Genomic DNA, 23,299 nt, shown 5'->3' with positions numbered 1-23,299 from the left:
GCGGGGGGGGGGGCGGGTAGGTCTCCTATTCCACACAGCCAACAACCACTGCTAATACACGTTGAATGTTTATAATTATTTGAAGACTTGAGAATCATATTTAGCCATGAAGGGGATTCTGTTGATCCAATTTCCTCATTTTAGGGTAGAAACTGGATAACTGACCTCCTCAAGATCACACTGGGGGAGACCTTCAAGGTGGCAGAGGAGTGAGACATGGAGATCACCTTCATCCCCACAAATACATCAGAAATACATCGACATGTGAAACAACTCCTACAGAACACCTACTGAACGCTGGCAGAAGACCTCAGACTTGCCAAAGGCTATGTACCTGGGTAGGGCAAAAGAAAAAAGAAAAAACAGAGACTAAAGGATAGGGACGGGACCTGCACCTCTGGGAGGGAGATGTGAAGGAGGAAAAGTTTCCACACACTAGGAAGCCCCTTCACTGGTGGAGACTGCGGATGGCGGAAGGGGGAAGCTTCAGAGCCGCGGGGGAGAGCACAGCAACAGGGGTGCGGAGGGCAAAGCGGAGAGATTCCCGCACAGAGGATCCATGCCGACCAGCACTCACCAGCCCAAGAGGCTTGTCTGCTCACTCGCCGGGGCAGGCGGGGCTGGGAGCTGAGGCTCAGGCTTCGGTCGGATCCCAGGGAGAGGACTGGGGTTGGCTGCGTGAACACAGCCTGAAGGGGGCTAGTGCGCCACAGCCAGCCGGGAGGGACTCCGGGAGAAAGTCTGGACCTGCCTAAGAGGCAAGAGACCATTGTTTCGGGGTGCAGGAGGAGAGGGGATTCAGAGCACCGCCTAAACGAGCTCCAGAGATGGGCGCGAGCTGCGGCGATCAGCGCGGACACCAGAGACGGTCATGAACCGCTAAGGCTGCTACTGCAGCCACCAAGAAGCCTGTGTGAAAGCACAGGTCACTCTCCACACCTCCTCTCCCAGGAGCCTGTGCAGCCCACCATGGCCAGGGTCCCATGATCCAGGGATAACTTCCCTGGGAGAACGCACGGCACGCATCAGGCTGGTGCAACGTCACACCGGCCTCTGCCACCGCAGGCTCGCCCCACATCCGTACCACTCCCTCCTCCCGGCCTGAGTGAGCCAGAGCCCCCTAATCAGCTGTTCCTTTAACTCTGTCCTGTCTGAGTGGGGAATGGACGCCCTCAGGCGACCTACACGCAGAGACGGGGCCAAATCCAAAGCTGAACCCCAGGAGCTGTGCAAACAAAGAAAGGGAAATCTCTCCCAGCAGCCTCAGGAGCAGTGGATTAACTCTCCACAATCAACTTGACGTACCTGCATCTCTGGAATACATGAATAGACAACGAATCATCCCAAAATTGAGGCAGTGGACTTTGGGAGCAACGATATATATCTATTTTTTTCCCTTTTCTCTTTTTGTGAGTGTGTATGTGTACGCTTCTTTGTGTGATTCTGTCTGTATAGTTTCCCTTTTACAGTTTGTCCTAGGGTTCTGTCTGTCCGTTTTTCTTTTTTTTAGTATACTTTTTAGTGCTTGTTATCATTGGTGGGTTTTTTGTTTTTCTTTTTGGTTTGGTTGCTCTCTGCTCTCTTTCTTTTTTTTATTACTTTTTTGAATTTTTAACAATTATTTTTTATTTTAATAACTTTATTTTGTTTTTTCTTTCTTTCTTTTTTTCCTCCCTTTTCTTCTGAGCCATGTGGCTGACACAGTCCTGGTGCTCTGATCAGGTGTCAGGCCTGTGCCTCTGAGGTGGGAGAGCTAAGTTTAGGGCATTGGTCCACCAGAGACCTCCTGGCTCCATGTAATATCAAATGGCGAAAGCTCTCCCAGAGATCTCCATCTCAGCGCTAAGACCCAGCTCCACTCAACGACCCGCAAGCTACAGCGCTGGACACCCTTTGCCAGAAAACTGGCAAGACAGGAACACAAACCCACCCATTAGAACAGAGGCTGCCTAAAATCATAATAATGTCACAGACACCCCAAAACATACCACTGGACACGGTCCTGCCCACCAGAAAGACAAGATCCAGCCTCATCCACCAGAATAAAGGCACTAGTCCCCTCCACCAGGAAGCCTACACAACCCACTGAACCAGCCTTAGCCACTGGGGGCAGACCCCAAAAACAACAGGAACTATGAATCTGCGGCCTGCAAAAAGGAGACCCCAAACACAGTAAGTTAAGAGAAATAAGAAGACAGAGAAATACACAGCAGATGAAGGAGCAAGATAAAACCCCAGCAGACCAAAAAAAAGAAGAGGAATAGGCAGTCTACCAGAAAAAGAATTCAGAGTAATGATAGTAAAGATGATCCAAAATCTTGGAAATAGAATAGAGAAAATGCAAGAAACATTTAACAAGGACCTAGAAGAACTAAAGATGAAACAAGCAATGATGAACAACACAATGCAGTGGAAATAACTACTGCAGAGCAGAATAAAGAAAAAAGAATGAAAAGAACTGAGGACAGTCTCAGAGACCTCTGGGACAACATTAAATGCACCAACATTTGAATTACAGGGGTTCCAGAAGAAGAAGAGAAAAAGAAAGGGACTGAGAAAATATTTGAAGAGATTATAGTTGAAAACTTCCCTAATATGGGAAAGGAAATAATTAATCAAGTCCAGGAAACACAGAGAGTCACATACATGATAAATCCATGGAGAGACATGTCAAAACACATATTAATCAAGCTATCAAAAATTAAATACAAAGAAAAAATATTAAAAGCAGCAAGGGAAAAACAACAAATAACATACAAGGGAATCCCCATAAGATTAACAGCTGATCATTCAGCAGAAACTCTGCAAGCCAGAAGGGAGTGGCAGGACACATTTAAGGTGATGAAAGGGAAAAACCTACAACCAAGATTACTCTACCCAGCCAGGATCTCATTCAGATTTGACAGAGAAATTAAAACTTTTACAGACAAGCAAAAGCTAAGAGAATTCAGCACCACCAAACCAGCTTTACAACAAAAACTAAATGAACTTCTCTAGGCAGGAAACACAAGAGAAGGAAAAGACCTACAATAACAAACCCAAAACAATTAAGAAAATGGGAATAGGAATATACATATCAATAATTACCTTAAATGTAAACGGATTAAATGCTCCCACCAAAAGACACAGACTGGCTGAATGGATACAAAAACAAGACGCATATATATACTATCTACAAGACACCCATTTCAGAACTTAGAGACACATACAGACTGAAAGTGAGGGGATGGAAAAAGATTTTCCATGCAAGTGGAAATCAAAAGAAGCTAGAGTAGCAATTCTCATATCAGACAAAATACTTCAAAATAAAGACTATTACAAGACACAAAGAAGGACACTACATAATGACCAAGGAATTGATCCAAGAAGAAGATATAACAATTGTAAATATTTATGCACCCAACATAGGAGCACTTCAATATATAAGGCAAAAGCTAACAGCCATAAAAGAGGAAATCAACAGTAACACAATCATAGTAGGGGACTTTTTTTTTTTTTTTTTTTGCAGTATGCAGGCCTCTCACTGTTGTGACCTCTCCCGTTGTGGAGCACAGGCTCTGGACACACAGGCCCAGCAGCCATGGCTCACGGGCCCAGCCGCTCCGCGGCATGTGGGATCTTCCTGGACCGGGACACAAACCTGTGTCCCCTGCATCGGCAGGCGGACTCTCAACCACTGCGCCATCAGGGAAGCCCCATAGTCTCCATAGGGGACTTTAACACCCACTTTCACCAATGGACAGATCATCCAAAATGAAAATAAATAAGGAAACACGAGCTTTAAGTGATTCATTAAACAAGATGGACTTAACTGATATTTATATGACAGTCCATTCAAAAACAACAGAATACACTTTCCTCTCAAGTGCTCACAAAACATTCTCCAGCATAGATCATACATTGGGTCACAAATCAACCCTTGGTAAATTTAAGAAAATTGAAATTGTATCAACTATCTTTTATGACCACAATGCTATGACACTAGATATCAATTACAGGAAAATATCTGTAAAAAATACAAACACATGGAGGCTAAACAATACACTATTTAATAACCAAGATATCACTGAAGAAATCAAAGAGGAAATCAAAAAATACCTAGAAACAAATGACAATGAAAATACGACAATCCAAAACCTACGGGATGCAGCTAAAGCAGTTCTAAGAGAGAAGTTTATAGCAATACAATCCTACCTCAAGAAACATCTCAAATAAACAACCTAACGTAACCTAGAGCAATTAGAGACAGAAGAACAAAGAAAACCCAAAGTTAGCAGAAGGAAAGAAATCACAAAGATCAGATCAGAAATAAATGAAAAAGAAATGAAGAAAACAATAGCAAAGATCAATAAAACTAAAGTGGTTCTTTGAGAAGATAAACAAAATTGATAAACCATTAGCCAGACTCATCAAGAAAAAAAGGGAGAAGACTCAAATCAATAGGATCAGAAATGAAAAAGGAGAAGTAACAACTGACACTGCAGAAATGCAAAGGATCACAAGAGATTACTACAAGCAACTCTATGCCAATAAAATGGACAACCTGGAAGAAATGGACAAATTCTCAGAAAATCACAACCTTCCAAGACTGAACAAGGAAGAAATAGAAGATATAAACAGACCAATCAAAAGCACTGAAATTGACACTGTGATTAAAAATCTTCCAACAAAAAAAAGCCCAGGACCAGATGGCTTCACAGGCGAATTCTATCAAACATTTAGAGAAGGGCTAACACCTATCCTTCTCAAACTCTTCCAAAATATAGCAGAGGGAGGGACACTCCCAGACTCACTGTACGAAACCACCATCACCCTGATAACAAAACTAGACAAAGATGTCACAAAGAAAGAAAACTACAGGCCAACATCACTGATGAACATAGATGCAAAAATCCTCAACAAAAACTAGCAAACAGAGGGGCTTCCCTGGTGGCGCAGTGGTTGAGAGTCTACCTGCCAATGCAGTGGACACAGGTTCATGCCCCGGTCTGGGAAGATCCCACATGCCGCGGAGCGGCTAGGCCCGTGAGCCATGGCTGCTGAGCCTGCGCGTCCGGAGCCTGTGCTCCACAACGGGAGAGGCCACAACAGTGAGAGGCCCGCGTACCGCAGGAAAAAAAAAAGAAAACAAAACAAGCAAACAGAATCCAACAGCACATTAAAAGGATCATACATCATGATCAAGTAGGGTTTATCCCAGGAAAGCAAGGATTCTTCAGTACACGCAAACCTGTCAGTGTGATATAGCATATAAACAAATTGAAGGGAAAAAACCATATGATCATCTCAATAGCTGCAGAAAAAGCTTTTGACAAAATTCAACACCCATTTATGATAAATAAAAAACCCTCCCGAAAGTAGGCATAGAGGGAACTTACCTAAACATAGCAAAGGCCATATATGACAAACCCACAGCCAACATCATTCTCAATGGTGAAAAACTGAAACTATTTCCACTAAGATCAGGAACAAGACAAGGTTGCCCATTCTCACCACTATCATTCAACATAGTTTTGGAAGTTTTAGCCACAGCCATCAGAGAAGAAAAGGAAATAAAAGGAATCCAAATCGGAAAAGAAGAAGTAAAACAGTCACTGTTTGCAGATGACATGATACTGTACATAGAGAATCCTAAAGATGCTACCAGAAAACTACTAGAGCTAATCAATGAATTTGGTAAAGTAGCAGGATACAAAATTAATGCACAGAAATCTCTTGCATTCCTATTGCATTGCTATACACTAATGATGAAAAATTTGAAAGAGAAATTAAGGAAACACTCCCACGTACCATTGCAACAAAAAGAATAAAATACCTAGGAATAAACCTACCTAAGGAGACAAAAGACCTGTATGCAGAAAACTGTAAGACACTGATGAAAGAAATTAAAGATGATACAAACAGATGGAGAGATATACCATGTTCTTGGATTGGAAGAATCAACATTGTGAAAATGACTCTACTACCCAAAGCAATCTACAGATTCAATGCAATCCTTATCAAACTACCAATGGCATTTTTCACAGAACTAGAACAAAAAATTTCAATTCGTATGGAAACACAAAAGACCCCGGATAGCCAAAGCAATCTTGAGAAAGAAGAATGGAGCTGGAGGAATCAGGCTCCTGGACTTCACACTACACTACAAAGCTACAGTGATGAAGACAGTATGGTACTGGCACAAAAACAGAAATATAGATCAATGGAACATGACAGAAAGCCCGGAGATATGGTCAGCCACACACATATGGTCACCTTATTTTTGATAAAGGAGGCAAGAATATACAGTGGAGAAAAGACAGCCTCTTCAATAAGTGGTGCTGGGAAAACTGGACAGCTACATGTAAAAGAATAAAATTAGAATACTCCCTAACACCATACACAAAAATAAACTCAAAATGGATTAAAGACCTAAATGGAAGGCCAGACACTATAAAACTCTTAGAGGGAAACATAGGCAGAACACTCTATGACAGAAATCACAGCAAGATCCTTTTTGACCCACCTCCTAGAGAAATGGAAATAAAAACAAAAATAAACAAATGAGACCTAATGAAACTTAAAAGCTTTTGCACAACAAAGGAAACCATAAAGAAGACAAAAAGACAACCCTCAGAATGGGAGAAAATATTTGCAAATGAAGCAACTGACAAAGGATTAATCTCCAAAATTTACAAGAAGCTCATGTAGCTCTATATCAAAAAAACAAACAACCCAATCCAAAAATGGGCAGAAGACCTAACTAGACATTTCGCCAAAGAAGATATACAGACGGCCAACAAACACATGAAAGGATGCTCAACATCACTAATCATTAGAGAAATGCAAATCAAAACCACAATGAGCTATCACTTCACACCGGTCAGATGGCCATCATCAAAAAATCTACAAACAATAAATGCTGGAGAGGGTGTGGAGAAAAGGGAGCCCTCCTGCACTATTGGTGGGAATGTGAATTGGTACAGCCACTATGGAGAACAGTATGGAGGTTCCTTAAAAAACTAAAAATAGAACTATCATATGACCCAGCAATACCAGTACTGGGCATATACCCTGAGGAAACCATAATTCAAAAAGAGTCATGTACCACAATGTTCATCGCAGCACTATTTACAGTAGCCTGGACATGGAAGCAACCTAAGTGTCCATCAACAGATGAATGGATAAAGAAGATGTGGCACATATATACAATGGAATATTACTCAGCCATAAAAAGAAACGAAATTGAGTTATTTGTAGTGAGATGGATGGACCTAGAGTCTGTCATACAGACTGAAGTAAGTCAGAAAGAGAAGAGCAAATACTGTACACTAACACATGTATATGGAATCTAAAAAAAAAATAAATGTTTAAGAAGAACCTAGGGGCAGGACAGGAATAAAGATACAGATGTAGAGAATGGACTTGAGGACACAGGGAGGGGGAAGGGTAGGCTGGGACGAAGTGAGAGAGTGGCATGGACATATATACACTACCAAATGTAAAATAGGTAGCTAGTGGGAAGCAGCCGCATAGCACAGGGAGATCAGCTCAGTACTTTGTGACCACCTAGAGGGGTGGGATAGGGAGGGTGGGAGGGAGACGCAAGAGGGAGGAGATATGGGGATATATGTATATGTATAGCTGGTTCACTTTGTTATACAGCAGAAACTAACACACCACTGTAAAGCAATTATACTCCAATAAAGATGTTAAAAAAAAAAAAAAGATTACACTGGCTAGCAGAGCCAGAACTTAAACCTCACACCTTCTAATGGCCAATTCATGTTCTACTGTGCCTCAGCATCTTAACGTGCGTGAATGTAAGAGCCAAACTTTGTCACTCCGCACTCCCAACCCTCCAAAATCTTCGTATCACATTTTTTTAAAATCGTTTTAATAAAAATTAAAAAAAAAAATCCAAAGTCTTTTCCATGGTCTGCAATGATCCATGCAGGATCTTGCCCAGGTCTCCAGCCACATCCTCCCTACGCCCCATCCCACTCCACTTCAGCCCCTCAGCCTCTTTGCTGCTCCTGCCTCCCTTGGGGTCTTACATTCCTGGATTCCCCTGCTGGAACGCCCTCTCCCAGGCCTCCACATGGCCTTTCGAGTATTCCCATTTAGAATTTAAAATGCTTTTATTTTTCTTTATATTTTAAAAATTATTTTATTCTCATAATTTGGGTTAAATTTAATAGAAAACAACACTTTTATAGCAAAGTTGGTAATAGAAAATTGTAATACTTAGAAAATACATAATACTTAGAAATAGCATAGTATACTGGTTGGTTACAAAATAGATTTATAAAAATCTAGAGCTTGATTATATATCAACTATATCTAATTACAACATATCATGAAAATTCACCTGTTCACAAGAGTAACTACAACCATAATATACTCAGGAATACATTTAACAAGAAAAGTATTGGAGTTTTAAAAACAACACCGAGGACTTCCCTGGTGGTGCAGTGGTTAGGATTCCGCCTGCCAATGCAGGGAACACAGGTTTGATCCCTGGTCCGGGAAGATCCCACATGACGGAGCAACTAAGCCCGTGTGCTGCAACTACTGAAGCCCATATGCTGCAACTAGTGAAGCCCACGCACCTAGAGCCCCTGCTCTGCAACAGAAAAGCCACTGCAAATGAGAAGCCCGTGCACCACAATGAAGAGTAGCCCCCGCTCGCAGCAATGGGAGAAAGCTCGCGTGAAGCAATGAAGACCCACCACAGCCAAAAAATAAAATAAAACAAAATAATTAACTAAATTAATAAAAAAATAACAACAATGCTGAAACTTTTATTAAAGGAAAATAAATTTGACAGATTAAAGTAGATACACTACTTTGTTCTAGAAAAAAAGCTTTTAAGAACATAAACTATAAATATGCTTATATTTTAGATGTTTTACAGTGAAGATGCCTGGGGGTATTTCACTGGCAGAATTTGTAGATATTATCAGATACTAGAACAAATAGAGTCTCACATGCTCTGCAGAGACAGATCCAGGTTCTGAGTGGCCTGAGGCTTACACATTCTGGGGAGAAGACTCTCTTTTCTTCAGCGCAAAATTATGAATGTGAAAGCGCTAGGGCCCTTCCAGGGGCCTTAGAAAGGGCTATGGAATTGAAAGGCTCTAATGCTTACCAGTAGATCCACCTCTGATGTTATGAAATGTAAAACTGAACAGCACACATTTATCACAATCAGCACCCTGTCATGTGCCCACGGACAAACATCCAGAGAGAAACATCCAGAGCAGACCCGATGAGAGTTCCACCAACACAGGCTCAGAGGTGCCAAGAATGAGAACTAGCCCTACCCCAAGGTATGCATTTCCACCAGTAACCAGAGCTCCACAATGTAACTGGACCACAAGCAGCAAAGATCAATTTAAAGAATGAATCACCTGTGATTAGTGACTTACTAGGAGAATGAAATGGTTATGCTTATTGCAAAAAATGTCTATATCTAGGAAAAGCCAGATGCAAGAGCAGAAACTATGAAACACGTTATACAAAAAAGACAAAAGTGGGTGACAATGGAAGCTACTTATAATAATAACCACTGATACTTACAATGGCACTTACTATATGCCAGGAACTGTCCTAACTACTTCATATATAGGGATCCATTTACTCCAGACAAAAACCTGTGAGGGAAGTACTATTATTTGCCCCAGTTTAAAGATGAGGAAAATAAGGCACAGAGAGATCAAGTAATTTGACCAAGGTCACACAGCTAATAAGTAACAAATCTAGGATTTGAACCCAGACGATCTGACTCCAAAGTCCACAGTCTACTCTCTAACTCACAGGAATTCGATTAACTCAGAGATGGACCTCAGACCACAACAGAAGTTCCCTATAATGAAGAAGGAATAGAAAACTGCTGGTAAGCTCACTCTAGAACCTCAAGAAACACATTATCTCATCCAATGGAAATTGGTCTTGTTTCCTACACATATTTTAGTCATAACACCTATCCTTAGAAAGTGATTAAGTGTGACGTCTGAAAATAAAAGAATGACCCTGTTTAAAAACAAGTTCTGGGGCTTCCCTGATGGCACAGTGGTTAAGAATCCACCTGCCAATGCAGGGGACACAGGTTCAAGCCCTGGTCCGGGAAGATCCCACATGCCGTGGAGCAACTAAGCCCATGCGCCACAACTACTGAGCGTGCACTCTAGAGCCCACGAGCCACAACTACTGAGCCCCTGTGCCACAACTACTGAAGCATGCGCGCCTAGACCCCATGCTCCACAACAAGAGAAGCCACCGCAATGAGAAGCCCTCACACCGCAATAAAGAGTAGCTCCCACTAGCCACAACTAGAGAAAGCCCACATGGAGCAACGAAGACCCAATGCAGCCAGAAAAGAAATAAATTTTTAAAAAATATATTTAAAAGGTAAGTTCTGAATTACATATTTGATCTTCAGCAACAAGCTACTCATCTTTTTCCAAGAAAATTCAAGTCTCTACCCTTTTTTTGATATTGTACTGTAATCAATCCTAGTCAGAACTGAGTTAACCTAAAAATGAGCTTACTTTACTATTTTAGTAACGGTTTAACTTACTTATTTACTATTTTAAAAAGTGTTGAACTAATTACTGCAGTAGATTTTAGGGATTCTCTTCAACTGTGACATTGTTCTCTATTTGCTGGGATAGACTATGAATGTGAATAAATTCATCTTTAACTAAGTTACCTGTGAGTTTTCTCTGCAAAGAATGATTTAAAGTATTTATGAAATGAGCTATTTAACCAAACCCATTTTAAAGTTTTTAAGAGTTACAACTTCAGTTTAACCCTTTCAATTTCTTTCATCTAAGCATTCACAGTAATATGTTCTTTCCGTGGGTCTCTTTTCTGTACAACTCTAATTTACTGAAATGCATAGAATTCCCACCTCACAGGGGTGCAGTGAGGAAAAAACAAACACAAATCAACAAGTGCTAAAAGAACACCCTTTCTAAGGTCTTACATATAAAGCTAAAGAATGGAAGAAGGAAGGAAACGTATATATAGAGGTGGTCAGTGAACACACTGTTTAAGGCAGTCCCCCTTCCTTAAACTAGCACAGTGTGGTTTAACAGCACCCTAGCCAGAAAGATAAGACATCTTGGTTCAGCTAGTCAAATGGGATGTCACTTCACAGAAGGTACATGAATTGGTTGTTTGTTCCCCAGTGTCTTCACCTGTGAAGTAGATGGTAGGCAAATGTGTTGGTTATCTACAGATACACTTTATGGAGATGCTATGGAGAACAGAGCATTGCAAGTATGTGTGCAAAACCCCTGTACTTTTGTGAACTCTATGCTATGTAAAGTCTAAGAACACAGGGAAACACAAGGACCAGGAAAGTTAAGACTTCAAGGTAATCCAGAAAAGCATGGGTGAGTGCAAACAACAGTGGCACACAAGGATAACTCCAGGTCTCAAGAGGCCCCCTTCCAAACAGACTGGATGCAGTATAGGAAAGTTTGCCATTTTGAATACAGAAAGGCAGAAGTATAACTTAATCAGACTGTAAGCTTAACAAAACCAGAATCATTCAACTTTTAATTCCTCCATCCCTACCATACTGTACATACTCACTAAATCTTTTCTGTACAAATGATGAATGAATGAAAACAAATGAGCTGAGTCCCATATAACAAATAAGTGCATAGACTCTCTTTTGCCAGGAAATATATATAGATGAAGTAAATATTAATATTTTACATATATATATTTCCCTAAAAGGAGAAAAATTCACATGTTACAATCTCATGAGCAGGGAATTGCACCTATCCATGTTACTTTTTGCAGTGGCAAATAAAATTAAGGAACAGCTATACCTATGTGATTACTTGGAATAAAGACAGAACTTTTCCCAAAGTCTTCACATACAACTAAGATGATGCGGGGGGGCGGGGGGGACTCCTTTCTCGCAGTCTATTAAAAATCACTAGAGATTTCATTTAAGTCTCTTACTTACTCATTTAATTTTATTTAACAACTATATTGCACATATTTTGTGCAATTTTTCAATTCAGGTGTTTACCAATGTGCTATCATGCAAATATTATAGGCAGCTGTCTAAGATTAAAAATAAAAAAGGTAAATGAAGAGCTTTGGTAAGAAGACTATAACAATGTTTTTAATTAACTGAAGTAGCAATCATCAAGCCATCATGAGATAATATTTATATCAGAAGTACAGTATATTCACAAAACCCAAAGGCTAATAACGTCAAGAGTTCTCTTAAGAGAGTCATGGAATTACTGAATAATCCAGGTGTTTCTAAGTGCCCTTCTATAGGTGATTCTCTACGTGTGCCTGACCAGTGGCTAAACCACGCTCTAAATGGATTTAGAAACAACTCAAAATGTAGTTTCACTTTCTCAAATGGCCATGTGATTTCTTCTGACAGTTCATACTCTGGCTGTTTACAATAATGTCTACATTTTAGTTTGGGGGAGAGATTAATACTAATAAATACTAAATAAAAACATAGTTTTGATTCTAAATTTAAATAAGGCATCTTCTCAACAACTAAAATGGAACAAAATTGCATGGGAAATAACTATTACAATGTCACTAAAGATCTTTTTGCTTACTTGAAATACTAACTGATCATCACTATTGTAATTATTACCAACAAAAACTTTTTTGAGCAGGCAATGGGTACAAGATACTGTGTGATATGTTGAAATTAGGAGGCAACAACCTCTGCCTTCAAGGAGATTATTATGTAGTTGGTGATTTTAAAGAGGCAATAACAATAATGATACATATAAATTTAAAAGTAATTCTGAAGGTGCTGGCATTTACAACTGGAGGGTGGGAAGGTGAACAAGGTCTCTCACTTAAGAGTAAGTCAGACAGAGAAAAACAAACATCATATGATATCACCTCTATATGGAATCTAAAAAAATGATACAAATGAACTTATTTACAAAACTGAAACAGCTTGGGATTAACAGATACACACTACTTTACATAAAATAAACAAGGTCCTACTGTATAGCACAGGGAAGTATATTCAATATCTTATAATAACCTATAATGAAAAAGAATTTGAAAAAGGATGCATATATACACACAAACACACACGACTGAATCACTCTGCTATACACCAGAAACTAACACAACATTGTAAATCTATACTTCAATTTTTTTTTAAAATAAATTTTTTTCAAATTTAAATAAAAAAAGAGGACTTGAGATGGGAATTAGATGAACAGAAGGACAACTGTCAAGCACAGCAAGAGCAAAGCTTCAAAGGCAAAAAATGTGACAAGTATTTTAAGCAAAGGGGTCTGAATAGTCACTAGACGGAGTCCATTCTGTGAACAACCATATTATTTAAGCTGTGTAAGTGCCCTCACCTACCTGGGCAACCCAAACTCATCTTTTCCAAAACAAAGGCAGTGCAATCAGAGAGGCTGATCTGAGTTTTGATGCAGGCTTAACAACTAGCTTACTGGGTGACCTGAAGCAAATCATTTCCTTATCTTCAGTTTCCACAAGTGGAAGACTTGAAGGTTACTCTTTAAAGTTCCTTCCAGCTCTAAAATTGTACGACTTCTTCATTACTGACAAACAATCATCCCCATGAATGGGTAATTATCAGCATATAAATCTACGTAGGTCTAGAACAGAACAGTTTCACAGACACACCAAGCCCTCTTCCACCCCAGGACCTTTGCACATGATGTTCCCACTGTATGAATGGGCTCCTTCTGCCCAACACTGCTCATACTCCAACCCATAGCCAAATGGACACCTTCCCCAATCCCTCCCCAACCCCACCCCTCACCAATAATCTATATAGTCTGCACTTTTACCACCAATGCTTCCTCTATTCATATAATTTGGTCTCTTCTTTAACTGTTCCTCAGGGTAAGTGCTATCATACCTATCCTCATCAACAAACACTTAATAGAAGCTACTAATTACAGAACTAGCTTCAAAAATTTCCAAGAATCCCCAGCCCAGCAGTTCATGATGCAGAGAAAAACAAAACTCAGCTTACGAAAATCATGATGTCAGATACAGTTCTTTTTTTTTAAAATTCAACAAATGACACGTACTTCTGATTAAGACAAGTTTCCTTCAAGACAGGCAGGTGGGAAAAGGGGGTGGGGAGGAAATGCTGTTTATTTCAGCTATACTGCCATTTCCCAAACATTCTAGGAATTGTTCTTTTCATAATTGCCTTCAGTGCCTACAGCACAGCTTTTTGAATATATTCAGTCCTAAAATAGCTATATAAAACTCTGATGGAAATTTGACTTTTTGGTAACACTAAAAATTGCCAAGAGCTAAGTCTTCTGAATAAAATAAACTAGGTAATACCATTTATGAACAGAAATGCTGATTTTTCTCAAGGCCTTTGTCTCTCTCATCATGATACAAATAATCACTGAATAAACCACAACTATCACAGCCAGATCCAAGAGTATTTTTTGAGATCTAGAATCCTTTTATTAGTTCTACTTTTAAGTAGCATGAGGACCAAACCTTTGATTAAATTCCCTCTTCATTTACTAGAAATTACTCATACTGTACTGTTCTCCAAAAAATGCTTTACATGACTAATAATTATTTAACACAGAAGAAGAAAAAGTTAAAATTGAGGTGGGGGAGAGAGAAAGCGATTAATATTCATCCCAGTGGACCAGGCTAAAATAACTTATTTTGCAGGAAGGTGATCTTCAGCCCCTAATGATGACCATGAGAATGAGAGTAGGAGAACAACTCTAATGATTTTTAAATCCAATTTCATGTTTGCGGACTCTGATATACAATCACTGAGTATTCATGATGTAGTTGGCATTTTACAACAAACAACAAAGGACAGTATTTCCTCCATGCATTTCTCTTCCTTGCACCATGGGCATTTACAAACTTTATGTCCTGACCTACTAAATGCAATGTGTGATCAGGGATTAGATCCTGGATTTGGGCAAGGAGGGGAGGTTGAGAAACAGCTATGAAGACATCAGTGGAATGATGAATGAAACTTGACTACAGACTCTGGACCACTTAATACTACTGTATCAGCGTTACATGTCTTGATTTTGATCATTGTACTGTGGTTCTAAAAGAGAATGTCCTTATTTTTAGACAATACACAATGAATTATTTAACAGCAAAAGGGAACTGTCTACAGCTTACTTTCCAATGGTTCGGAAAACACGCACATGAAGAGAAAGAGACCAAGGAAGAGACCAAGAGCAAATGGGGCAAATGGGGCAACCATAGGTAATTTATAAATCTGAGTAAAGGTTACTTGAGAGTTCCTTGTACTATTCTTGCAACTTTTCTGTGAGTTTGAAACTATAGCAAAATTAAAAGTTACAAAAATATTTTTGGAGTGTGGATGAAACAAATGGTATTCTCCCCCTTTTCTATCTTAAATAGGTTTCTGCTTCCTAGAGGAAAAAAACAGTGAACATTATTAAATGAAAATGGATAATTTGTCAAATTAAGAAGGTAAATCAGACCCTAGGACTTCAGACCTGCATCTTGGCTCTTTTAAGTGATGAGGAAGGTCAGATCCAGGACAGTAAAATAAGAAAACAGATATGAGTCAAAAGTGGGGAAAGAGACACCAGAGAGGAAACTGAGACACAAGACAGGAAGTTGATACAACCTTATTTCGGAAACAAGGAAACCCAACTGCCAAAAAGAAAATGAGTTTTCATCGGATAATAGAGTTGAGAATTTTCAGAGCCCTAGTACACTAACCACTGTACCGTCTACAGAGCATCTAGAACTGTCTCACTTTTTACAAGCTAGTGAATTGTCTGATAACCTCTAAAGTCTGATGTAAATACTTCCAATTGTCCTATAGGAAAAGAAACTATTTTGTCCACCCCACACTCGCCCCCCAGAATCCTAGAAAGTGCCAGAAGATATAAATCTTCAGGTAGCAATTAGAAAGGTCCTGTAAACCTATGCTTCCCACTGGGAGTCCACCTAGTCTAGGGATACAACTAAGGGAGAAATATCTGATCATTTCAGAACCTTAATAAGCTCTTATGCCTGTATCACTAGAGTCTCCAGGTTCCAGGGGTGGTAAAGAAAACAACTCTATATGACCCAGAAGGCCTTAGAGAAATATGAGAGGTTGACCAGGATGTTCAAGAGACTCGTGCCATCATCTTATAACTACCTCCACTATCCTGACAGTTAACCTGGGTAAAAGGTTAAATTTTCAAACAACTCATACATAGAATGTTTGATTTCAGTACAACTGGAATAAAATGATAAGGGAGGCATTATAGGAAGAGCACTGAACTTAGAGTCAGAATACCAAGGCTCAAATCCTGATCCTTCTACTTATTAGCAGCATGACAACCTTTCTGGTTGTTCATGATGTTTGCATAGGATAAATCTGCCCTGCCTGCTTCTAAGGGTTGAGGTCTCCCCATGTCTCCTTTGGACCCATCCAGCCATCCAACGTGTACTGAGCACTCAACTCTGCACTAAACTCTCAGAAATACGAAGATAGAAAAGCTATGAACCCTGCCCTCAAAGAGCTTAAAGTCCAATGGGGGACACAGATATGTAGATAGAGTCAAGCAACCAAGATGTCATAATAAAAATATGGACAGGGCACAAAGGGCTGAGGTGGGCTGGGGATTCCACCACTGGTGGGAGGGATACAGGAAAGGCTTCAAAGAAGGTGGGGATTGAGCTGAGTCAGAAAAGATGAGTAAGTGATTACTAGCGCACTCAACACATTTCTGATGGATAAAATAGATATGGATAGATAGACAGAGCCTGGTAGGCAGGTAGAGGAATATATCACTTCAAGTTGACTGAAAAATAGTAACAAAGGCACAATGTGAAAGAATAACTGCAGGTAGAAGCCAGCTGGGGATGGAGGAAGGAGAGAGGGAAGACAAGGAAAAAGGCCATCAAGTACCTTGTATTCCAAGCTAAGGAGTTTTAACTTGATCCTAGAGCAGATGCAAAGCTACAAGTTTTTAAAATCCTTCTTATGGTTTTATAGTTGAAAGATGAAGATCCAAAAGTAAAATCAACTAGGGCAGTAATCCACCAAGAGAATGGAGTTGGGAGCTGCAATAAGGTTGTAATGAAGGGAAGGAGAATTCACAGGACTTGGAAATAGATTGGATGTGTGTTGGGTTGAAACAGTGATGGCAAAGGAGTTAAGGGTGTAAAGAGACAATATATTTATATGAAAGCAATTTCTAAACTATAAAAACAATTGAAGAACACTGTTTCCTAAAGTCCAATTAGATAGTGGCAGAATCAGACAAAAACCCTCGTTTTGTCTGACGTTAATTTTCTTCTACCACAAAGAAATTTTTTAAAAAAAATCATAGCTGAAAGTAATAAAAATATCCTCAAAAGTTTTAAAATAAAACTTCATCTGTATTATAGAGAGATTTAATAGATTTTTTTCCTAATTTTCCCCAGAGTATCAAGGTTGTTTCAAAGACAGGCTCTGAAGAAACAGCCCTGCAATTCATTAGTATTTGACCTTATGTAAGTTTTTAAACTTTCTGAGCCTCGTATCACTCATTTTTGAAATGGGGGTACTAATAAGACTTCATACAGTATTGTTTTGAGGAATAAAGAAAATAATGCATGTACTTATTTAGCACAGTGCCTGGCCTGTATTTGGTACTCAATAATTTGTATAATAATTACTACTAATGTGCAAGAAAGAGTTAACATGACAGGCCTATGATGCTGCCTACAAGGTTGGTCCTTGGCTGGCATCTGGGAACTCGCACTTTGAGAGGGGAGGGCTCTCCCATTCCCAGCACTGATAAGAATGGCTCACTGGGCCTAACCTGTTTGTACAAACAACCTGGCTTATGCTGAACCCCTGCTTTCCTTCTGGAGTCTGGAATTTTGGTACATGCTTAGACAGAGGGTGCCTATGTGACCAGCCTCCAATGAAAACCTTGGCCACTGACTCTCTAATGAGGTTCCCAGTTAGAAAACATTTCACAATTGTCACAATCCAGTAATGGAGGAATTATATACCCGCTTTGTGGCTCTGCTGAGAAAGGACTCTTGCGAGCTTGTGACTGGTTTCCTCCAGACTTGCCCCAGGCACCTTTTCCCTTGCTATTTTTGCTTTTTCTTCTTTCACTGAAATAAATCAGCAGTGAGTTAAACTCAGTGGTCAGTCCCCTGAGTTCTCCTAGTGAATTACTGAACCTGGGGGTAGCCTTGGGGATCCCGGACACAACTAGTCTCCCTATTCCTCAACCTCATAAACTATTGTCAGTTTTCATAACAGAGGAGCGTTACAGACAAGAAACCAACAAAATTGATAATACCAAAGTCCAGTTATAAAAATTTCCTGATTTCTTAGCTAACAATAGTTGCAGATTTACACGCTACTCGAAATTTTTGTATTCAAATACCTAAACATATAAAAATCTCTCCATTCCTTGTTTTCTCACCATTACTTAACAAGCCTTTCTTCTGATTAAACTCCAGCCCTGTTCTTCCCTGGATTCCATCTCAAAACCATGTGGAGGCTCCAGCAGAATGTCAGGTGGTCTAACCCCTGTGTCATTTAGTTCCCTGACCAGAAAGCAAGAGCGCAGTTTCCTTTGTTCTGTGTTATTATAAGAAGAGCAAACAATATAAATCGTCAGTGAGATCTTTTATCGGTTCACTAGAAGATGCAGAAACATAAGCTAGTTCAGAAAGAGCAAGGAGGACAAACCAAAGAATGGCCCACAGCAGAAACGGAAACACAAGTTTTACATGAGACTTGGAAGAAACAGCTTGACTGAATTTCTCATCATCTAGAACAGAATTTCTTAGCATACTTTGAAAAGTACAATAAACTGTACTTAATAGGAAAATTTTCAGTAAAAGCTTATTGCCATCCTATCGAAGGAGCTGGGGTCCAGAGAACCAGGAAAAGATTGATGTCTGGCTCTGTGATTAACTGAGAGTTTTAATAAAGGATGAATGTCACTGAATTGCTACAAAGAAACTAGGAATCATAGCTACTAGATCAATCAGTAGCCTACCCAGTATTTCTTTTAAAAACAGCACTATGAACAACTAAAATAAATATCTCTGGGGCTACTGCAGAATGGCCCCCATGGTTTTTCTAATCCACTTAGAGTCTTACAAGTCTTACACTTTTAACAAAATATTTTCTTTTAATACCTGTTGATTCTGGGCACAGGGCACTGGGCTGGCAGGGCCCAGCCCTGGGCTCCCTGGCTGAGGCTCCTGCCCCCTGCTTCCACACGTAGGCATCTCTCGGGACAATTGGCACAAGAGCCGCAAGACCGGGAACAAGAGAAAGCCCTACCACAGGAAGTGGAGGTATGAGCTGGAACGCCCCGCTGCCAACACCAAGATTGGACCCCGCCGCAAACACACAGTCCATGTGCAAGGAGGGGCAACAAGAATTACCGGGCTTTGAGGCTGGACGTGGGGAACTTCTCCTGGGGCTCGGAGTGTTGTACACGCAAGACAAGGATCATTGATGTTGTCTACAATGCATCCGACAACAAACTGGTCCGTACCAAGACCCTGGTGAAGAACTGCATCATGCTCATTGACAGCACACCGTACCGGTAGTGGTACAAGTCCCACTATGCACTGCCCCTGGGCCACAAGAAGGGGGCCAAGCTGACTCCTGAGGAGGAAGAGATTTTAAACAAAAAACGATCAAAGAATATTCAGAAAAAATATGATAAAAGGGGGCTTCCCTGGTGGCGCAGTGGTTAAGAATCCACCTGCCAATGCAGGGGACACGGGTTCGAGCCCTGGTCCGGGAAGATCCCACATGCCACAGAGCAACTAAGTCCATGCACCACAACTACTGAGCCTGCACTCTAGAGCCCGCAAGCGACAACTACTGAGCCCATGTGCCACAACTACTGAAGCCCACATGCCTACAGCCCATGCTCCGCAACGAAAGAAGCCACCACAATGAGAAGCCCGTGCACTGCAGTGAAGAGTAGCCCCTGCTCGCTGCAACTAGAGAAAGCCCTCAGGCAGCAACGAAGACCCAACACAGCCAAAAATAAATGAATGAATGAATGAATGAATGAAGAAAAAAGAAAAAGAATGCCAAAATCAGCAGTCTTCTATAAGAGCAGTTCCAGCAGGACAAGCTTCTTGCATGCATCACTTCAAGAGCAGGCCAGTGTGGCTGAGCAGATCACTATGTGCTAGAGGGGAAGGAGCTGGAGCTCTATCTGAGGAAAATCAAGGCCCAGAAAGGCAAATAAATCCTCTTCCCTCCTATCTTAGCTCATATAATAAAGGTGTTTATTGTTCTAAAGAAAGTGGGTTACCCACATTACAGCTCTTTTCAGATCACAGCTTCTAGGGCGAGGGAGATGAAAACAAGAACATTTACCCAAGGAAAACAGAGAACTGGGCAGATTAACCCAAACAGGGAAGAAACATAACAGCGAAGTGCTACTGGGCTTACCTAGGAGCTAGGCTGAGAGCTGTCAAGAAGGAATTCTGCCTAGTACTATGAGAACTTTTATTGTCTCAAGAATTCAGGTTCTTATCTTAAAATTCCTGACTTTTTAATATAGTTAACTATTTCTTTTTAACTGTGGGAGGCAAACAAATCTACAACCATATTTCCAACTGAAGGTCATAAGTTTGCCAATGAACATCAGTCCCCGAGAAAAGAATCCAGGAGGGATCAAAATGCCCAGCTCATGGGAGGAGGGGGTTTCAGGCAGGACTAGCTAACGGGACTAGGCTCCCTGGGCCAGTCAGCAGTAGCCAGAAAGGAGATGGATTCTTTTTTTTTTTCTTTTTTTTTAATTGAAGTATAGTTGATTTACAATACTGTATAAGTTTCAGGTGTACAGCACAGTGATTCAGGTTTCTTGCAGATTATATTCCATTATAAGTTATTACAAGATATCGGGTATAATTCCCTGTGCTATACAGTAAATCAATGCTGAGTGTCAGAGGCTGGGCTGTTACATGTTGTGACAACCTCTTCATTCTGTCCTTTCTGGTTCTCATGGTGGCAGAGGCTGCTGCCAGGAAAGACAGTGGGTCAGGTTCTGAAATAAGAGGGTTTCCAATGTTCTCTTTATTCTGCTTAAGCTAAAGCAATTAGGGCACTTTTAACTTTGTATCATCTTTGTATTATCATTTACCATCTTCAAAGTGACTTAACAATTGCAATGTATTTCAATTGTATGGGTCCATGTTTCTAAGCAGGTAATGTAGGTTTCTGAGGTTTTTTTTGGTTAGTAAAGGACCACACTTTCCCATGTTTACTGTTACATTCCTATTCTTTTCTTATGATATTATTCAAATTATGACAAATCATTATTATACAGCAAAAAATTATTAATGTTTCCCCTTAAAATTTATTTTAGATTTTAAAATAATTCATATTTCTAGTCTTATCTGAAACCCTTTTGGAATCCTGAATTTTTCAGATTTAATAAATGTAATATAGCACATATACCATATACACTCCCAGCAAGAACTGGAGAGCCCCACATAATTAAACCCATTACTAATTCTGCGCGCACACACACACACACACACACACACACACACACACACACACAAATCACACTAAGATAAAGACTAAAATTAGCTTCATCTAAGGTCAGGTTTTGCAACTGAAAGAGTTTTGGAAGTTTGGGTCTTGAGCATTTGGGGGATTTAGGAAGGTGGATAAAGGACTATAGTCCTGAATTACATGAACCTGCAAAATTCCACAATGACAAGGTCACAATAAGCCACAGCAGAAATTAACAGAGTTAAGGACTCTGTTGAGGACCACCAGCGAGAAGCAATGCCATTCTGTCTGTATTGGGGGAACCAAAATACAGAGAAATCAGTGGGAGAAATTAGTGGAAGTAAAACAAAACAAAAACAAAATAAAAATGAGTAAATCCATTTCTGAGGAAGGTGCTCTAGGAAAATAGCAGAATTAAATAAACTAAAATCAAACATCAAGATCACCAACAATCTACTGTAACCAACTAGACAATGGCATGTGGTCAAAAAGAGCAACACAGTCTCCCAGCCATTCCCTAGAACCCAAGAAAATTTCTAAAAGGGAGGAACATGGCTGGGCCTGCAGTACTAGATGAGGCACTCCCAAGATGGCAGGAGAAAAAAGATGGGTCAGAGGCCACTATATATGCATGCACCTCATCTAGTGGTAGAACCAGAGGCTAAAACAACTGAAAAGCCAGGAGCTGGCTGACAACATGGCCCCCCTCTGCCACCTGCTCATTGACCAGGTTCTTAGTGAGCCACTGCCCTCTGCTCCCATCAAAGGAACTTTGCACTAGCTGCTTATCACAAAAAAAAGTTGAACAGTTCTGTTGTCAGTCAACTTCACCAAATCACTAAGCAGTTTTAAGTAACTTTCACTTAATAATGAAGAAATATTCATATAAAGTGATGAACATAGTTTATATGTGCTAAAGAAGACTTTTATACATAGTATGATAGTTTACGGAAAAGAGCCATGTACACAACATACTTAATGAATTCCACAAGGATCTAAAACTGATATAGGGATTTGTTTTCTCTAACACATTAATTCAGTAGGCCGATATAAAATGTATACCCATGTATACTAAGCCCATAATTACCAGACTTGTGAAAAATGTCTATCCATATCCTTAACTTTATCTTTCAAATCCAAATGATAATAAATCATTACCTTAACTTCATTAACCTAAAGCTTACTCCATAAGATCTGGAGGGTATGAGGAATGTCAGTATTATAAAATAGTATCAACATGGAAAGCAACAAAGTAAACTTTGATTGTCTCCTACCTCTGCCCGACCCTCATAGTAGGTTAACATGGACTCTGTTAGCACAAAAAGTCTCTCTTTGTAGTTTAAGGGTGATGTCTTCTTTTTCTGCTGTGACCTTTTAATAAGAATCTCTTCCAGAATAGTGTTAAAATTCATCTCGGTCTTCTGATCACTGTTTCTCCTGCCATTGAAGATCCCAGGGTTCTGAAGTAAGAAAATAAACAGATGCAATAAAATGCGACATGTTAATTATCCAAGAATGCTGTCATTCCAAATTTACCAAAACAGATTTTACTCTGACCACAGCTAGAGCCGAGGAATGTTACTCCATGCACCTGGACTAAAAATGCCCAGGGCGTGAAAGCTCAACCTCCTCTTCTTCCCCAGCCCCATCCTGTTCCTCCATGTCCCTGGATTTCATAAGAAAATCTAATCAAGGTCTGCCATGATGATGATGATTCACTCCTTTGTCCCTCCCTGCCATCCCTTAGCTTGCTGGCACACTCTTCTGCTATCTGATTGCAGGGAAACAAATATCTCA

General features: G+C 40.1%; 1 protein-coding gene and 1 pseudogene across 1 annotated transcript in view; one reads left to right on the top strand and one right to left on the bottom strand.

Moving 5' to 3' along the window:
* TEC (tec protein tyrosine kinase) overlaps positions 1-22,962 on the bottom strand; it is a 98,545-nt gene extending 75,583 nt beyond the window's left edge. Inside the window, exon 1 of the mRNA XM_007450966.1 lies at positions 22,777-22,962. Coding sequence (XP_007451028.1) covers positions 22,777-22,914 — 138 coding nt within the window. The 5' untranslated portion in view covers positions 22,915-22,962. The remainder of the gene's footprint in view (positions 1-22,776) is intronic.
* Positions 11,378-20,225, top strand: LOC103080831 (40S ribosomal protein S8-like; annotated as a pseudogene).
* Positions 22,963-23,299: the final 337 nt, after the last annotated feature.

The sequence above is a fragment of the Lipotes vexillifer genome, unplaced genomic scaffold, assembly GCF_000442215.2.
Source record: "Lipotes vexillifer unplaced genomic scaffold, Lipotes_vexillifer_v1.1 scaffold404, whole genome shotgun sequence".
NCBI lineage: Eukaryota > Metazoa > Chordata > Mammalia > Artiodactyla > Lipotidae > Lipotes > Lipotes vexillifer.
The sequence above is the reverse complement of the archived record's forward strand: the minus strand, read 5'-3'. Positions and strand labels throughout refer to the sequence as shown.